The 20,053-nt window shown below is 43.0% G+C and overlaps 1 protein-coding gene across 16 annotated transcripts in view; it reads left to right on the forward strand.

The window, feature by feature from the left end:
- The window catches only part of PPP6R3 (protein phosphatase 6 regulatory subunit 3), a 150,147-nt gene that overhangs the window by 52,890 nt on the left and 77,204 nt on the right, over positions 1–20,053 (forward strand). For 15 of the 16 annotated variants that reach the window (XM_057506682.1, XM_057506674.1, XM_057506676.1 and 12 more), the window contains 2 exons: positions 12,977–13,209; positions 17,772–17,958. In XM_057506682.1, the coding sequence (XP_057362665.1) occupies positions 12,983–13,209; positions 17,772–17,958 (414 nt within the window). In that variant the 5' untranslated portion in view covers positions 12,977–12,982. The remainder of the gene's footprint in view (positions 1–12,976; positions 13,210–17,771; positions 17,959–20,053) is intronic. The other variant, XM_057506684.1, reaches the window with a different exon arrangement.

The raw sequence follows: 20,053 nt of genomic DNA on the forward strand, positions 1-20,053 counted from the left end.
CGGTTTATGAGACAACATGGCACAGCTTTTCTCTCCAGAACAGGAACCTTCTGTTACCCTCACAGGGGATTCTCCCGGCTTTGTGGAGCACCTTCGGTCGCAGGGCATTGCACATGTTCTTGGCGCTAGCCAGTCCTGCTTCTGCTGCTCAAAGACCACCTGTACTTCTCACTCACTGGCTCTCATTTTATCCTTGGAGCTGCACATGGCAGTATAAACCAGATGCCCAGTGGCGGGCCCTTCTGCCGACCTGGTTCTCTCTTTGGTGCCACGTTGTAGGCACTCTCTTTGTCCTCCCTAGAACAGGATATGGTGCCTCATGGCAAGAAGCGACCTGCCCAGGGCAGGCTACAGTGGGCTCAGTGCCTCCTGTATCCCTAGACACGATTCGTCTGTGACTCGGCTCTGAGATGGCTGTACTTACTAGTCGCATCATAATGTAACTTTATGTTGAGCTTACAGTCAACTAAAGTCTTTGGACTTGTTTCTTTCTTCACTTTACCAGTTTTCATATTCCTGGTGTCCACCCTCCTCATGTGTTTCATTTTTTATCTAAAAAAGACTATGTTTATCATGTTAGATAAATTTCTTTTAGTTATACCACGTTCAGTTTTTGAAAGCTGGTTTTCTTGTATTTTCTGTGCATTTTGACAAAACTATGAATCCTGGTGAATTGACCTCTCCCAGTGTCACCACCCATGCTCTTCAGGCTGAGCTACCTAACTAACTTGTCTATAAAGTGATTCTTTGCCCCTCACAAAAAGACACACCGTTCCCTTTCATGATTGTGCTCTGAGAGCCCTTAGCTTACAGGTTGGCCTGGTGCCATTGCCTCCTGGAGGCCTGAGTTCACGCGCAGGCTGGCCAGGGGATGGCTTGTGCTCCTGATGACTGCTGTGTCACCACTTGCTGAACAGCTGTTCCCATACTGGAACATGGAGAACACTGCTGTCATGGAGAAAGCGTGGACTTTGGAGCTCGAAGACCCCGGCTGAGGCCCAGTTCCGGCTAGCATATTTACTGGTTCTGGTCTTTGGTAGGCCATCTGACCCCTCTTAGTTTTTCCATCTGCAGAATGAGAACAAAATCTTGAAGGGTTGTTGTGAGATAGGGATAACATACCTGAAAGCACCAAGCCCAAAGTCTGTCATACTGTGGGCACTTAATTGGCAGCCGTTATTAATCATGCATCTACCTTTACTAAGAAACTGTAGTGTGAAGACAGCTAATGTTTTTGTGAAATAACTGGAAGCAAGGTGGTTTTTCATAAGGAGCTCTAAAGACCATATGAGTGATTCAGTTCTCCCCACTCTGAGTGGTCACTCCTGAGCAGAGCCTCAAGAGTCTGGGAATCTGGTAAAATGTTCATGAAGGAAGGCATGTCCTGGAGCTAGCAGTTTAGTATTGCTGGTCTTGGGACTGTGGAGATAGACCTGAATGCTTTATGATTATATTCGGTCTGATTACAGTTTTCTGGGCAAGGAGGATTGAAGGTTAACTGCTAAAGCTAAAAAAAAGGGGGGGGTGTCTTTTAAAGATTTTTGCGACTAATTTGCCAATTCTGTTTTCTATTAGAGAATTGGTTAAAATTGCAAATTAACCATGATAGGCCATTCTTAATTCGAGGTCTGTTTCTTTTTGGCCTTTTTTCCCAAAGCACTTTGATATGCCCTAGAATCTATACCTGATTGGCAGGGCTGATCTCTTTGGGCATCTTGTCTGTACCAGACATACGAATAATAAAGTGGCCATTGTTTCTTGCTTCAAGTTTGGGTCACTCAGAAACTGCTGTAATTTACCTTTACTTAGTGAAAACTTGGGTGAGTTGGGTTTTCCCAGTCTTCCCCCTACCCCACATTAGTATGGAATTCTCTTTTCTAAAAGCTGTGTGGTTTTCATACCATTCCTGCTTGCTCCGGACCACACAGCTTTCTCCTTACAGTTTCAGAGATTTAGAAACTATTTTATGTTGTTGTAGATGACAGCCATGATGTCAGAGCCAGGTTTGACTTTGACTTGTATCAGTCTCTCACCTACACCCTCCCCTCTGGCACACACACCACACCGCCTCTGGCATGCACGCATGCGGGACACCTAGATCCAGCTGGGTTTTGCTTGCCTTTATCCCTTTGATATCTGGCAAGGCTCCTAGCAAAAACTGGATTACCACTGTGTCATCCTTGTTACTTGTCTTTTTTCGTCACAACTCTGCAGTGTCACTAATAAAAACAAGACAAAACAAAACAAAACCTTCTTAATAGAATGTTATGCTTTGCTTATACTTGGACTGAAGTTTTTGAAATTGTGGAAATTATGCACAGAAATTCATGTACATTTGAGTTTGCATAACGAGAATTTGTTGAGGAACACCTTTAATGTGGACAGGGTGACAGAAGCAAGGCTGAATTTTCCTTGATGTTGGCAGTTGGCTTTTTCAATATAAGCCAAGAGAAGCTTGCACCTCTCGCCCGGCTCTTATTTCAGCGGTGAATTGAAGTTCGCTCCCATGTGCGGGTAGGCATTTGCTTTCTGAGGGTCCTCCGTCTTCCATCATCTGATACCAGATACAGCTAGGAGTGGCACAAACAGGAACGTTAGGCTTTGAGGAGACAGGATCGGGAGTGATGCTGGAGGAGGAAGGGTGATTTGGTGAGGAGTCTCTGAGGGCATCTTGCAGGGCCTCACCTGCCCCTTCCGTCAGTTCTTAGAGAGTACTCTGGATTGGGTGCTCTTTCCTTAGGCTCTTCTCTCTCCAGGCCCTCTTGCCCACTGTTAGCAGTTCTGTACTTAAACTGTGGAGCTGATCTTACTGCTCATTTGCCTTGTCTTACCCGACTTTGTTGCATGGTGTCCAGTTCCTGCTGTGTCCCACCTTTGAGGTCACGTCTTCAGCGCTCCTTCCCCTGTTCCACGCTTTAGTCACATTCAGATACTTGGCCATCCCCAGAAAAGGGCAAGCCACTTCCCTCTCCTGGCCTCTGTAGGAGATGAAAGTGTGCTTGCCACAGCTTAAATGTCATCTCCTCTATGTCACTTTCCTCTATTTCTGTTCAGAGTTGTTTCTTGAAGCATGCTGTTAGATATGTTAGCATATTCTCTAACAGAGAATATAATATAGGTATTCTCATGTGCATTTATGTCCGTTTACACTTACTGGCCCTCCCTGGGCTTCAGCAGCAGGCCTACGGTGCTCTGCTGTGCACTCATGCATGGCCCATTGAGACCTGGCCCTGTTCACCTAGCCTTATCCTCATGCCTTCTGAAAGGCTCCTCATTCTTGTCATCAGGACCTGCTCCCTTCCATGATGTCCCTAAAGCTACTGGTTCTTCCTGTCCTCTGTGCTTACACGCTTATTTCTCCTGGCCTGGAATACTTTCTGTTGCTTCTTAGCCTTACTAAACCACACTATCTTTTGAGGCCCAGCTTAGGCCTCACATATAATGAAGTCTTTTGTGGCCAGGCTCCCATCTGTTGAGCTCCCTTTCATTTTCTGTATTTTCTCCATTCTCAGTTTCAGTGTATTCTTCAAGGGGTAGGGTCCATTTGTTAATGTTGCTGCTGTATTCCTCAGTAATTCTTTAAAAGTACCTCTGGGTTAATACAGCATACATGAAATGGACTTGATTCCTTCATTTACTACTCTCAAAGAGAAGCTGAAATACCAAGGAAATAACAGTAAAATTGGAAAGATTGTGGAGTATCTGGATGGGAGAAACTTGATTGCTTTTGACCTGTTCTTTGGAAAAAGCAGTTGCAAAGCAGATACACTGAAACTGGTCTGAGTTGTCTTGCCCTTTCCTCTAAACAAGTATGTTATTCTCTAATAGATGCTTCGATACTGGATTTGATTTGTCCCGCCTTTGAGTGGAGTGGGGACAGACGGTTGTAGGAAACAGATGCTTTTGCTAAGGAGAAGCGGCTACCTCGTGGATTCTCCCATCTTTTGTGATCTTTATCCTTAGTGCTTAGCGAGCACTGCCTGCAAGGTCAGCTGTTGTTCCTTCTTTTGTTCCATGTTTCTGCCTCTGTGTGAAAATGACATTTGCCTAGGCATTTAGCTTTGCTCTTAGGAGGAAGAGTTTATTGTCAACTTTGTTGAGGTCCCAGAGGTGATCTCCTTTCAGAGCGACTCTGCATTCTCCTATTTATATATGCCTTGCTCCCTGTCTGCTTCTTGGTGGCATGCAACTCAGCTCTCAGTGTCCTGAGTGAGCGACCACCAGCTCTTCTTGAGCCCGACAGTTCCCCATTTGGGTCTTGTCGGATGCTGCCCATCTGGGTTCCCCACATACCTGATCCAAGCCCAGGGAGGAGGCCTGAGACTTCAGGTGCTGGACGCTGGCCAGGAATATGTGAGCCCATGTAAGCAGTCTTTCAGCAGCATGGTTTGCCTAATACATCCTCTTCCCTGGCTGCTTGAAAACTTGTTCAGAGGTAAATGTGTCCACTGCTCACAGAATAAGCAAGTCGTTTTGAATAGAAATGGGTTCCATGAAGGCTCAGTTTTCTCCAGGATGAGTTGAGGAGTCTGTAGTTGTTTTTTTTTTTAACATTTCAACCATCGTTATTTCCCAGTGTGTTTGAGTGACCTGGGCATTTTTTTCTAGTTCATAGTATTTTTTAATTAGCTTAAAAAAATGAAATAAATTCCCAGCGACATGCATCTATTTTAAAGTTTGGCTTAGATATATCTAGACCAGCTGTGAGTCACTTGTGGCCCTCCCCAGTTAAAGATCAAGCCCTCTGCATTATTTCAAGATGAAGAATTTGAAAACTTCCCTTTTATTCCTAGATAGTAGAGTCTAAAAAAGCAGTTCTGGTTTTCTTGTGACCTATGTTTTTGAGTTGGAGAATGAAAACCCTATTTTCAAGCCACTTCAAGATGTTTTATATATATATAGGGATAAACATGGTTGTTCATGTATGTTTATGTTTTTTAAAAAAGGAAATAAACAGCCCATAACCTCTCCCTACCCACTCCAATGGCCCTTGTGTGAAAAAGGTGGTTAACTATACTTTGGCTGTGGAAGGAGATAGGTGGCTGTTTTAGAACCTGGAGAGAAACTTTGGATCATAATGGCAGTAATCATGTAATTAGAGTTGTCTTGTCCTATGCGGCAGTCGTTGGCCAGTTGTGACTCTTGAGTACTTGAAATAATGGCTGGTCCAAATTGAGATGTGCTGTCTTTCGAAGATTTAGTACCAATGAATCACATGTTGAAATAATGATGATTGGCTATATGAGGTTAAATAAAGTGCACTGTCAAAATTAATATTGTCGGTTTGTTTTACTTTGTTGATTTGGCTACTAGGAAACTAACGTACGTGTGGCTCATACTATGGCTCATGTGATATTACTGTTAGTACTAACTTGGGTGATAGGTGGAGCGAGCGCAGTTCCAATAGTGGTGAGGAAAGGGGCCTCCAGAGGGTGCTGAGGGAGACTTCAGGAGTATAGGAATTTGAACTTAAGCAGTGAATGCTTGCATGCCTTTGTATAAGATATGAAAAAATGTGTATTACAGATATTCCCATCATGGCACATTTTGAAGAAATAGTGCCAAAATTTGTGACACATTTGCTGTCTTAAAAAGCCTTTCCTGTTTATCTTAGACTGAAGCAGCTGTTCTCCTAGTTTCGTAGTTTGTGGGTTTAGATAACTACAACTATTTGAACTCCAAGTATTTTATGCACATTTATTGCAAGACTGCAGTATGATAGCAAATAGTCACATAGGATATGGAATCTTGGGGATTCCAGCGGGACCAGCTGTGAAATGGTATAGATGGGGCTGACTAATGGGTGTGCGACCCATGCAAACTCCCAGGGGCCCCATGCACAAAAGCATTTGTTTTAATGCCCAGCTGTCTTGAAATTCTTCGTAATGTTTGAATCTTGTTTTGACTCTACAGACTTTTTGCCCTGGGTCCAGGCAGTGCTGGGGACAGGTATTCTACAGATAACAGTAGTGTGTAGACTTAGCATTTTGTAGACTACAGTTTATCCTACTTGTATAAAAATTGCTAACTTTAAGCAGAGTGAGTGGGATGTGAATAGGAGCGTTTGAGTTTTAAATTCATTAAAGTTTATCCTTGCCATTCCCACAGTTTACTTCTAATTTGTAGGTAGTTTGGGCAGCAGTTCCTCTCTTCAGAGGTCTAGTAGTTACCTTTCAGCATGTTTGTGGTGTCACTTTTTCTGAGCTTTTGTTGGAAAGTGTGTGATACAATGTGTTATATTCTGCTTCTGTTATATTGAAAGAAAATCCACTAACACCAGCTTGTCTGCAGCGATTTCTGAAATAAAAAACAGTCACATGTTTGCATAGCATGCTTTTCCTCTATTTCTCATGGTTACCTATTCATTTTGAATATGCTGGTTGCAGTTTTGTTACAATGATCAGCAATGGTTTTAACCCAGGGCTGCAGCAACAGCATGTGGGAACTTGATAGAGACACAGAATCTCAGGCCTCATCCCTGCTTTACTGAATCAGAACCCAAGGCTGTGTCTTAACAAGACTTGTAGGTGTTTCCTGTGCCCATGACAGTTGAGGAAGCACTGATTTAAAGCCCACTGACTTTAGTGGTGGGCATATTTATTGCACAGAAGCGTCCGTTTGCTGAGTACCTATATCTTCTAGCTGTTGTACCAAGTTTTTCTCATTGATTCCTCATAGCTGGTTGACTTGGTAAGGATGCTGAGGTTTAGAGAGGTAAGGTAGCACTCCCAAGGGCTCGGGACCAGCCAGTGGTGGAGCTGGCATTGAAATCCAGGTCTGTTCAGATGCTTAGTAATTCTCACAAGGTTTTGGGGAAATGCTGTTTATTAGATGAAAGCCAGTGGTTGTGGGCAGTTGGTATAACCTACAATTGGGCCTCCACCATATACTCTGAGCTGTTCTGTACTCACAGAGGGGCTTGACATTGTTGACATACTTGCAAATGCTTTAATCACATCACTGTTAACCAGTTTCTGTGTCATAGAGACAAGGTAGCACCTTTTACTCTTAGAGACAGTGTTGTCATTGCTTAACTGCTTTGAAGTAAAGGTACCATGGCCCAGATTTGTTTCTGTGAAGGAAACTATTTCAGTAATTTTAGAGGAACTTTAATTAAAGCAGTTGATCTGAGATGAATAAACAGATTTACAGATCCTTTGGGCCTATTTTGCACATATAAGATGGTAATTTTCACTGCCTTAAGTTACGGGGAAGGCAGAGAACAGCAGAGGTCTTCCTCTGTGGCGTCAGGTAACAGGTAACTAACTCCCCAGGGACGTACCCATCTGATCATCAGCTCTTTTGGAGAAAACCCTATTTTCAAGCTACTTAATACAAATTCTATATTTATAAAACAAATTCTAGGGTTTTGAAGGAAGATGGAGGGTAGTTTGGGTTTATATTTCCCTGTTTGTCTTAACTAATTTAAAGGTCTTATTCTGTAAGAAATTTTATTCCCTTTTATCCCTAAATCCTATTTAAGGATAGTTATGGTATGAATTTTAAAGTGTATTTATGTTTACAAAAAATGAGCTGTTGAAGTTCTGACTCCTTTTGGTTTTTCTGAGTATCTTAGAGTAGCTATACTTTATAAAGGACTCCATTTTACCAGGGCTTGGGGCAGTTGAGCTTTGTAACTGTTAGTTCATACCTAGCTTGTTCGTGTTGCAAAGGGTGGAAGCAGATGCCAGGACCATGCCAGGGGTAGCTAATTTTCCAGTGCCATTCCTTTCCAGTCATTTTGCTGTTTGGCTAAAATGTAAAATAGATAATGTTTGCTTAAGGAGCCTACTGTGGTAATGTTTTATATTTAAGTTGGTAGTATACCCATTTAGAGAAAATGCACTGTGGAAATGTGTATTTCAGAGTGTTCTTCTTTGTGAAATTCTGTTCTAATCCAGGATAGTGGGAAGCGAAAGGACTTAGGCATTTTAGAACAGGTAGTTGCTAAGAACTCCTTTTCTCATGCTTAAATAAGTACAACAAGACTGGAAGCCCCAGGATTCCGGGAAGAGAGTAGCTGGTTGGTCAGGTAGACCACAGTGCTGGAGCGGTGTATATGAGGGCTCAGCAGAACACAGCCTAAGGCAGGTTCTCTGGTTCAAGGACAGCTTTCGTCCATGTGGCAGTTTGGGGTGGCAATGCCTTCCATTTTTTGGCTCTGCTGTCCCTTAGGGCCTTTTTTGTTATGAGCATCCAGCCAGATGCAGGGGACAGAGCGTGGAGGTTTTTAGGCTTCACGGCACATTGGAGAATGCATTGTCACATGGCCATACCTACATGCCCGAGAAGTTGAGAACACAGTCTCCGTGAGTGCCCAAGGAAGGGAGTTGGATCTGTAGATGGTCCTGCCTGGCAATGCAAGGCACACCTTGCCCAGCAGGCTGCGAAGACCTGGGGTGCATGCCCATGTGAATTCAGAGATAGCAGAGAGGAAAATTAATGTTAGGAGGCTTTAGCAATGGATGCTAAACTTTTTCTGTAAAAGCCCAGATAGTAAATATTTTCGGCTTTGTGGGCCACATATGGTCTCTGTCACATACACTTCTTTTTTCCTAAAACCACCCTTTAAAAATATCAAAACCATTTTTCCCTTGCAGTCTGTGGGCTGGATTTGATCTGTGGCCTGCAGTTTGCCAATTCCTGCTTTTATTTCGTCGTGACTAATTACCAGTTTTTTTTTTTTTTTAACAAATCCATTATTTAAGGGGTTATCTTTATAAGTTGAGATATTGGAAGTCAGTTTTTACTTGAGATAGATAGGATTATATCTGGTCCATATTTAGAAGTATGCCTTTTATCTAGTTGGTGGACATTTATAATTTCTATTTCATGGATGTGAATGTACATCTTGTTTATAATTAGCCAATACAAAGGGCTTGATAATCAGATTTTGTGTGTATGATTTATTTCTTAGTGTTTTTCATTATACTTTGCCTTTATATATGGAATTACAGAAGATAAAAAGACATGCTACTTTAAATGGGAACTATGTTTTAAAAAAGGCTTCAGCCTAAATTATTAACCATGTCCAGTTTTCTGACTTCTATTGGAAAGACTATTACGTTATCAGAAATTTGGCTTGCAGACCAAAATAAGTACATGCCTGATAACACTGGGGTGTGGGCTGTGGGATATGGGTGTGGGAAGGTATTTGAATATGCCTGATAGCTTTTCAGTTAGGGACCTTGCTGAAGTATTTAAGAGAAGTAAAATGAACTGTTTGTCAATCTGTAGACATCCTAGGATCAAAATTTCCGTGATTAACTTAAGAGAAGGTGGACTTACATGGATGTTTAGTTTTTTGGACATCTTTAAAATTATCCGCCACATCAGTAAGTAAGAGCTCTACCTTTAAAGAACAGCATGGGTTACCCTATGCTCGGCCTCTGAACACCCTGCCTGTGTGTGCTGTCCATAGTAGCCCTGTGCTGAACACAGCCATGTAAGTCATCACACACTTTATTTTTATTTTTATTTATTAATTTTTTTATTCAGGTAGCATTGATATACAATCTTATGCTAAGGTTTCACATGAGCAGCATTGTGGTTACTTCATTCTGCCCTATTACCAAGTCCCCACCACATATACCCTATTACAGTCACTGTCCATCAGCATAGTAAGATGCTACAGAGTCACTACTTGTCCTCTCTGTGCTATACTGCCTTCCCTGTGGCCCCCCCCATATTATGTGTGCTAATCATAATACCTCTCAATCCCCTTATCCCTCCCTTCCCACCCACCCTCCCCAGTCCCTTTCCCTTTGGTAACTGTTAGTCCATTCTTGGGTTCTGTGTTTCTGCTGCTGTTTTGTTCCTTCAGTTTTTGCTTTGTTAAACTCCACAGATGAGTGAATTCATTTGGTACTTGTCTCACTCTACCTGGCTTATTTCACTGAGCATAATACCCTCTAGCTCCATCCATGTTGTTGCAAATGGTAGGATTTGTTTTCCTCTTGTGGCTGAATAATATTCCATGGTGTATATGTACCACCCCTTCTTTATCCATTCATCTACTGATGAACACTTAGGTTGCTTCCATTTCTTGGCTATTGTAAATACTGCTGCGATAAACAGGGGGTGCATATGTCTTTTTGAATCTGTGATCTTGTTTTCCTTGGCTAAATTTCTAGGAATGGAATTCCTGGGTCAAATGATATTTCTACTTTGAGTTTTTTGAGAAACCTCCATATTGCATTCCACAATGGTTGAACTAATTTACATTCCCACCAGCAGTATAAGAGGGTTCCCCTTTCTTCACATCCTTGCCAGCATTTGTTGTTGTTTGTCTTTTGGATGTTGGCCATCCTAACTGGTGTGAGATGATACCTCATTGTGGTTTTAATTTCCATTTCTCTGATGATTAGCAATGTGGAGCATCTTTTCATGTGCCTGTTGGCCATCTGAATTTCTTCTTTGGAGAAGTGTCTGTTCAGATCCTCTGCCCATTTTTTAATTAGGTTATTTGGTTTTTGGGTGTTGAGGCATGTGAGCTCTTTATACATTTTGGATGTCAGCCCCTTATCGGATATGTCATTTATGAATATATTCTCCCATACTGTAGGCTGCCTTTTTGTTCTACTGATGGTGTCCTTTGCTGTACAGAAGCTCTTTAGTTTGTTAGAGTCCCACTTGTTCATTTTTGCTTTTGTTACCCTTTCCCAAGGAGATACGTTCATGAAAAAGTTGCTCATGTCTATATTCACGAGAGTTTTCATCACATGCTTTAATACTAAGTGTGAGGAAACGATAAATAGGCTTCTCTTCAGAATTTGTGATTAGAAAACCCGGAGATGTACGAGCCACGTTTCTCTAACAGAGGCACTGCAGACTCTGCCGACCATGCTGCTTGGTGCCCAGACTAGGGCCTGCTTCTTTGTAGGGATGGAAACCTGCTTTTTCCCTTTCCTCCTTTGGAGTTATCTTTTGGAATCTTTTTGCTTTGTTTTTCTCCCTGTCAATTTTAATAGGTTAAATGGCCTAATAAAGGTTTTTTTGTTTGCCGTTTTCACAAGTCTGAAAACCAAAAAAGCATTTGTGTCTGTGATTTATTTCTACTGTCCTTTTCCCCAAAGTTCCTTTCTTGTTAGGTGTATATCATCCCTGCCCTTATTTCCTTTGGCATTGCCTTACAAGTGGGAACAGGTTACTCTTGGGTTTGAAGTATATGTTTGTTTCTTTTACTAACAAATGTGTTACAGCTCCCCTTGGGCCCTCTGCCTGTTCCCTGTCTGGGAGGAGAGAGGTCGCTTATTAGCCTAGTGGTGGAGGTACTTGTTGACCTTGCTGGGAGTTGTGCTGCTGCTTTTCTAGCATGTTCTGTAATGTCTTCTCTGCATAATTACTGGCCTGATCATTAAGAGGAAGGAGACAGCCATGCCTTGTATTTGTGTCCTCCCACTGAGCTGCTCTGTGAACACCAGCAGTTCCACGTCCCGGTTCCTCTCGCTCCTGAGCGAGGCGGTGCCAGTCGGGTCTGGGAGAACCTTCATAGTAGTGTCTCATCCCTAACCACGTCTTGGTCCTCTTGCTATAATTGATGTGAACCTGTTTTAAATAGGACAACTTTTATAACACTGTTTCATAACCTTACCTAAAACTTGCTCTCTTACAGGGTCTTTTTTTTTTTTAGCTTTCTTAAAACTTTGCTTATATTTTAAACACTGTGTTCCTAGTGAGGTCCTGTGAGGTAGCTGCACTGCCACGCATCCCGAGGAACCTGTCGTGTTACCCAGTTTGTCTTTATTCCCGATTCACTGGTATGATTAGTAGTGTAAATAAATTTTGCCCTCCATGATCGTGCTTTTAAAGAATTTTATTTTGAGCAAATGTTCATGAAAATGGCAAATCAATATATTCCTACCTGATTTCCTAATATGGGTGGATTTAGCAAAATATGTATTTCTAAAAATGTGTGCTACACCATAGGTTATGACCTTTGGCAGCTTCCTTCCCTTTAACCTAGGCTCTTCCAGCATAGGATTTTAAATGAGCGTGTGGGTATCGACATGCTTCTTGGTGTAATGGTAACAGGAGCCACTTCACTGGCAGATAGTGAAGCTGCAGTTGATCTGTAGGCTTCACTTTTGGGGTTAAATTATGTGTCTTACTAAACCCTGGTTCAGGAATTCTGCTGTGAGCATCTTTGATAGATATGAATGATTTTTGAGTGGTCCTGTCCCTAAGCAGGACTTGTTTGATGCCATCATCTTGTCATCTGTTGGTTGAAAGAGGCCTTTAAAATTGTCTTGTCATGGCAGCATTAGATAATATAGTGAACCCCATGTTTCCTATCTCTAGTTGTAACTTTAAGGACCTTCTTTAACACTTTGAAGAAAAACTGTTTTCATTGTTGAAAGGTGGGAGGAAGAGGAAGGAAGAGCGTGTGTTTGGCACTATTGATTGTCAAATGTTTTTCCTGGTAACTGAGGAGAATTGGTTTCTGTAATTTCTCAAGAATTAGGTTCCAGTTTTTTAGTTTCTTTATTAGAATGGCACAGATTTTTACCACTTTATGACTTTCAAACCTCTGGCTGTGAAAGTGCTGTCAGAAGCTACGACTGCTGGTTTGCTGGTGGTCTCCTCAAGTGTGCTGAGTATTCAGGGCTCAATACTTGTCGCATGTTGCTGAACATGTTAGTTTTGTGTGAGAATGTGTTCTTCACCCTTAAAAAGGGTTTATTTTCTTCCTTTCCCAGCATTAAAATCTTAACAAAGTATGGATGGGTTAATTTTACAGGTTAAAATCATCCCAAGTTTTAGCTTTCTTTTAGCATTTTCAAGTTTTTTGTTAACAATAATATTTTCTGAGGAGAAAAAGACTACTTATTTAGAGAGTATTTTATAGGTTCAGTGTGAAACTTACTTCACTTATGTGACCAAGTTGGCATATTAATCTGTGAAACTAGGCTGAAATTTGAAAAATTGATATGTGAAGTTGAAGTTTTATTTGAAATACTCTCTACATTTTGTTTAGACCAGCATGTTTTGGAAATTTGATCTTCACTCATCATCCCACATAGACACACTTCTAGAAAGAGAAGATGTAACACTGAAGGAATTAATGGATGAGGAAGATGTTTTACAGGAATGTAAAGCTCAGAACCGCAAACTTATAGAGTTTCTGTTAAAAGCAGAATGTCTCGAAGACTTAGTCTCATTCATTATAGAAGAACCACCTCAAGACATGGATGAAAAGATCAGATACAAGTAAGAAAATTCAACCTTCTCTCAGGGTGGGACTAAAGCAAATTGGGGTAGAGTATTACCATTTTTGTCGCCCAGCAGTCCCCAGGGCTGTTCTAGTCCACGTAAGAAATGGTAAGATGGCCAAGAGTAATGGGCTCAGAGGAGCACAGAATCCATTTTAGAGCTGAGCCTGGCGAAATCACAACATTTTTAAATGAGTGGTCTGAATTTCAGCCAGAAGGTTTTGTGGAAGGGTAAAGTGCTTTATAAACAGTGAGGAAGTTTCTAAAAACAGTAGGAGGATCCGAGTAAGTATTTTCTCTTCTTTGCAAATAGGAAGATAGAGATGTTGTGACTACCTAAGATCACGCAACCAATCTAAGCCAGAGCTGGGGTTTAAGAAGAGTGTTGCTCATAAAATAAATTCAATGAACTTTTTGTTAACTGAAAATAAAGGGTATGGGTCTTGGTGAACGTTGGTGTAGCTAAATTTAAGCAGGTAACACGTTGAATAACTACAGTGGATATGGCTGCTTATCCTGAGTTTCATCTGCTTATGAGCAGAACAATATAATACAATGGGAGTCCTTTGTTATGGTCTCTTATAGCACTTTGTATACAGACCCCTGGAAACTCTTTGTGAATGTTCTGTATGTATTTAAAGTATTGGGGTTCAGTTAATTGCTTTTCCATTTTCAACTCTATTGAAATACTTGACTCCCCCCACTCCCTGCAGAACAGATTCAGGAAGAAAAAGTCATTGATTGTGCATTTAATAAACTTCATGTAATAGTGAGGACTTGTGTCCTTTAGTAGATTATCCTTTGCCCTTTTTTCCCCAGCCAGTTCCTTGTTTCAGATATCCTTTCATTTCTTTGAGGAGAAAATTTGCTGTCAGGGATATAATACTTATTAATGCTTTTAAGTCGCTGGTGACTTGGATCTTCAAGAAAGTCGTGTTCTTTGCCAGCCATTAAGATTGACAACTAGCATTCAGTGACAGTCCCTTCTTAGCAGTACCTTAAAAAAAAGGAAAGAAATTGGGCAGAAGTGCCAGTGTACTCCCGTCCCCCGAGAGATAGGCGCTTTGCCGCTTTGGCATTCTCTTGTGGTGAGCCAGCACTTGGGGGGTGCTGCCTGTCACGGGGCTCATCCTGGTAGGAGGCAGCATGCTGTGTGGGCTTTGCAGTGGGCCCTCCTGGGAGGCATGTGACATGCCTCCCTGACCCCCCCAGAAGCTCTGAGCTTCAGCCCTTCCGGGCCTGTTTCCTCACATGCTGAATGAAGCTAATAGCTCTTTTACTGGGGAAGAGTAGGCAGCATAGCCTATAGGAAGTGCTGATCTATCTAGAAGCCGTTGTGGCTTTTGTTATAATGCCAGCTTTTTTTGTGCTGCCTTTGAGGCTGAAAAAGCAGGTATGCCTCCCAGACACATAGCCTTCTGGTTGGCACCTTTCAAGGGAGCATGACTTGAGCTGGGCAGACCAGTTCTCTGCTGCACTTGCAGCCTGGACAGGGCCACCAGCTGTGTGTAATACAGCTTGAACAGCTGGATTAGCATAGAGGGGTTTTTTTTAGATGAGATCTGAAAGCTTTTCAAGGTTAAGGTTGACTGTAGTCATTAAAGAAAATTTAGTGTTTTATAGTTTCTGAATGACGGAGAGATTGCTACATCTGTGAACTTCATAACTGTATATTAGTTACACATGTGACTTGAATCTGTCACTGTTTTGACTTAATTCAGTGATCATATGCGAAGTATTAAAGGTTAGTCATTTTATATTAACCCCTTCCATCTTAGTGACAGATGCCTTTGTCTTAAATAATTCAGCAGAAATTTGAACTAACAGAACTTTAAAAATAAGTCCTCAAGTAGTAGAATAAATCCGAAAGCCAAGATGCTATAGGTGGGGTCGTGGTTCTCACAGAGGGACCTTGGGGTGGCTAGACCACAAGGAGAGCCAGGAGGGCTGCCCCCGCAAGGCTAGGGGGAGAGAGGCTCCAGGAAGGTGAGAGATGGGACAGTGGGCTGGGGGCTGCCACCCACAGGCCAAGCAGCCACTGGTGTTCGCAGTGCGGAGCGCACAGGCCCCATCAGTGCAGGTTCTCCGAGTGGTGAGGTGAGCTCCTGGCTGGAATGCCTTCTCGAGGAAGGATTGGAGACAAACCAGGGGCGGTTCTTTTGAGTAGTTTCCTAGACAGGAAGCAGAGAAAGTGGGAGCTGTAGGCAGATGTGGAGTCAGGAGAGGGGTGGTGCTGGTTTTATTTCCTAGATGGAAGAAATGAATAATGATGGTATGTTTATATGAAGGTGAGAATGACGCAGTGTGGCTCTGCAGAGAGCGTAGGTGATCCAGCCATGTGCTGTGCTTGCATAGGTGGGAGGGAATGTGATCAAGAGGACGCGTGGAGGGATGGCTTTAGGAGTAAGAATGGCTCTGTGTGGGAGAGGAAGGGGCCAGGTGCAGTTCTCTTCTGCATTCTCAGTACAGGGGACTTGAGGTCAGAACCTGCAGTGGTGGGGAAGGAAAGGCCTTGTTGTGGGGTGGAGGGGAGGGTGTCCCTGGGTGTTTCATAAGCTTGTTTAGTGGTAGGAGGTAGGGAGGGAGAGAGAGAGTAGCCCCAGCCAGTCCAGAACCAGGACTTTGAGCCTTTTGTATAGTGCCTAGGCCCCATGTGCATGCTTCTTTAGCTAGGTCGTTCCTCGGAGTCATCATGGAAACGGGGAAAATTAAGGAAAAACTTGCCGAGATGCCAGTGCTTTCCTCTGGATCTTCTGCGCCGGAATTTGGCGAACATGCCCTGCACGTGGGGTTTGCAGCCGGGCTTGAGGTCTGCTACCTTTTACCAGTCTGGTATTTGCCAGCAACTGTCAAATTGGGGCCATTGAGACAACTAAGCCCCATAGGAGCATTTGGGCAGTTTTATAAAGTCAAAAATGCAGACAAATAAAAAAACAGCATTCATTTATCTCAGCATTCAAAAATTTCAAGATTTTGTATGTTTTATCCTCCCCCTTGAGGTAAGGACTATTGTCTTAATACTGGAATATTGCCTTAAAACTTGGAAACTGAGGCCCAGAGAGGTTACGTAACTTGCCCAAGGTCATACAGCTTGTAAGTGGTAGAAACAGGTTCTGAACCTAGATGATGTGGCTCCAGAAGCCGTACCTGTAACCGCTGCATACTCCTGCCCCCAGCATGGTGGAGACTGTGTTGTGGCATCTCTGAGCCCATGTGGTCCATACAGGGAGGAAGCTGTAATTTACCTGAGTGCTAAGCCTCCAGGAGTCAGCTATTTGGAAGTGTGATCTCTCTGCCCACACACGTGCCAGTTCTGTTGACTTCCTTTTCAGTATTTTTTCCTCCAACAGTTTCATTTTTCTACATTCTACTGTTCAGAGCCTCCTATGCCAGGCCCTCTTTAGTGCTGTGGCTTTCTGGTCTGTTACCAGTTGCTTCTTGAGTCTGGGGCCTCAAACTAGGCAACCACTAGCTTGTTTTGGAGGCCTTGAGGTGTGTTGTGTGTGTTCCAGCCCACAGTCCTCACCTCTCTTTGTCATACAGCCGCTTCTGGCTGTTTTGTCACCTTCCTGTCCTGGTTAGCATTTCAACTTGCCACTCCTGATGACTAGGTGGTTCTGGATCCCAGCCGCTCAACAAAGAGGAATAAAGGTCAGAGAAATCTATTGTGGGTCAGGGAGAGTGACTGAGGTTTCACTGTTGGTTTTGAAAACAGGAGAAATTGTTTGGTAAAAGAGTGGAGAACTGGATTGGCTGCCTAGTTCTCAGAGAATGTGATCTGGTCTGGCAAGCATGCTTCAGGGGTGCAGGTAGTTCTAGGACTGTGGGGCCTGGGGTCTGTAGAAGAGGTCTGTGTCCTATAGCAGTGAGATCAGATGGCTGATCCCCAAAGATCTTGGAAGGCAGGCACGGACAACTCATTTTTTGTATCGTTTTCCCACCTGGGTAACCCAGGCCAGTGTCCTATTCTTCACTTAAGTGTATCAAGAGCATTTATTCTCTCAAGATGTAATACAGACCGAACACGTGTTAAGTCCCCCAAACAACTTCCCACAACCATCTGTAACCCATGCGAAATAGAGGCAGCTGGTTTAGGAACCTGAACGTGTCTTGAGTAGTTGCCAGGTGCTGCGTGCAGTGCAGTTACCTGGAATCATGGAACCTGCCCCGTTGGTTATCCTCCAAGTCACACCACTTTTCCATGCCAGAGTAGGCTGCTGATGGCTGCAGCCCCAGACTCTTACCTGCCCAGCTCTCCTCATCTGAGAAGCCCTCGCCCTTCCGCATGACCTCCTTGGCTCCCAAGTCCTAGGTGTGCTCTGGTTTCTTTGGGAGAAAATGTATTCCTAATCTATTAAAGCTTGGTTTAGAAACAATTTTTTAGACCCAGTAGAAAAGTCACATTAATCTAGAGGTTGGACAGAATGGATTGAACTGATTTTCTAATTCCCAGATTTTGTTACTTTTCACAAAATTTTAGGAAGCCTTTTTGATTTGTGTTGTGCTTTATGTAATTTAACTGTTGATATGGATTATGATTTAAGTATCCTGTTCTTCTAGGTATCCAAATATATCTTGTGAGTTGCTCACTTCTGATGTCTCCCAGATGAATGATAGACTGGGAGAAGATGAATCCTTGCTAATGAAATTATATAGCTTCCTCCTAAATGATCCCCCCCTGAACCCACTACTTGCCAGTTTCTTCAGCAAGGTGCTAAGTATTCTTATCAGCAGAAAACCAGAACAGGTAAATATTATTTTCCAGAGGTAAGTATTAGGGCTGATCATCCCCCTGAGATGATCCCCTAGTAATTTATTGCTTCAGTATTCTGAGTGTGCCTGAAGTCCATGTTCTATGGAAGAATGTATTTTAAACCTTAGACATTCTGAGTGCTCACTTGACTTAACACTGATATATACCTTGGTAAATATGTTCTAACTTGACATATTATTTTCTAAGGGCCTCACATCTCAGTTTTTTAGTATACTTGGTTTCTTCTTTTGGCAGGTAGATGCAGGAGGCTCTCAGGCATGCATTTGTGAGGATGGCTCACGGTGCCTGCTGAGCAGTTTGCATGTGTGTGTGGAATCTTAGGGACTCTGGAGAAATGACACTCGTTTATTATTTTTTCTTTCAACTAATGCTCACAAACGAAGCTTAAATCAAAAAGCTGCCCACTGATGTGATTTGTGATGATTGGTTTATACAGGTGGTGATTATTTCTATTCTGATTCCACGCAGAAACTTTAGTGTTCAGCTTGAGACAGCTGGGTCTAGACTGTCACCTGCCTGCAGGGCTCTGCTCCCCTGGCGGGGGGTGCCTGTTGTGATGGCAGGCGCTCCTCCGGGTTGGTCACCACTTCCTTGCCTGCCCCCTGCAGTTCCTTTGGTTTTGTTCATAAACAATTCAGATGTACTTGGGAGGTTTATTTTCCAAATATCTGTTGGATGTGTTGTGGTTCTCAAAACGTGGTCCTTGGACAGCAGTATACAAGTACCACCTGACAGTTTCTTAGAAATGTGAGTTCTTGAGGACCACTGCTCTCGTGGATATTAGTGTGAAAAGGATCTGCTTACCAGATTATGGTCCATTTATGGCAGTAGACCCCCAGGGAGCAGCGGGAGCCTGTTACAAACTAACAGACCTGCCAGAGTGCAGCGAGCAAGGGTGTGATGACGGTACAGGGGGCCAACTGGCAGGCCTGGCATCCTTCACTGTGGAAAGCAGGCTCCATGACCTGTCCTTGCCATCAGCAGACATAAAGGGACTGAAACTATTTTAGGCTAAGTACCTCCGCCCTGTGCCAGGCGAAGTGGATACATGTTTTATTTTAGAAAGACAAGATCGTTCTTTCATGTTCTTAATTAAGCAGGAGTGCCTTCCTAAATGTATTGGAATTGAGGTTCTTTTTTCTTAAATGATAATCCCCAAGTCATGATTACTCTAATATAACATCTTACCCTCTTCTGCCTTCTGATGAGAAATGACATTTCTGCTCCTTTAGAAAAGTGCAAGTCATCCCAGCAGCCTAAGTTACTAGTCATTTCCAGATGGTTGCAGTTATCAAGATGGGTCTGACACTTTCCAGCATGCTCTCTCTCCTAAAAGGGAAGCCACTTTTAGCTCTTCCAAGCTACTTAACCATTCTGAGCCTTGGTTCCCTCATCTGTATCACTGAGGGAAGCATGCTGTGCTACAGGGACCCAAATTTTGGGTCCCAGTTTTCCATGTGCCTTTACTGTCGAGCAAGAATACACTTGAAGCTCTCTGGGACTCTGAGTACTTCCATTCGTCTCATTGGAGACCATCTTTCTGTGCAAAGATGGCACATGCCAAGTAAATGCTGACAACAGGACCCAGTCATTCTGTCACTTGTGCTTCCTGGTTCAGGACTCTGAATGGAAATGAGGATTCAGTGGCCCTTGCTGTTTTCTCTACAGGAAAAGGTCACACCTGTCACCTCTCTCTCCTTTTGAGAATTATGAATGTAAATAAGGGTTTCCCAGCACATGATATATTAGTAAGGATATAGCAGCTAGAAGTAATGAAAGACTTCAGACTCAGTCTGGCCTGACCAATACAGATGTTTAATAGTGTGCAGAGCAGGAGTCCAGCTTTAGGGCCTTCAGTGTTGCAGTTCAGCCCCTCAGCAGGGTCGTCCTCCATATAGGGCATTTGCTATCCTTGCTGTGCTTTCCACAGCACTGGCTGCAATTTGTGCTGTTGGGCTTCCAGTCCGGTGCTTTCGCCACTGAATCATGCAGTAATTTGGGGCCTGTGTGGCTTTTTCCTCCCTCCTCTGCTGGGCTTTTAAAACCTGTGTGATTCAGTTGTGAGCAG

Source organism: Manis pentadactyla, chromosome 9 (genome assembly GCF_030020395.1).
Source record: "Manis pentadactyla isolate mManPen7 chromosome 9, mManPen7.hap1, whole genome shotgun sequence".
NCBI lineage: Eukaryota > Metazoa > Chordata > Mammalia > Pholidota > Manidae > Manis > Manis pentadactyla.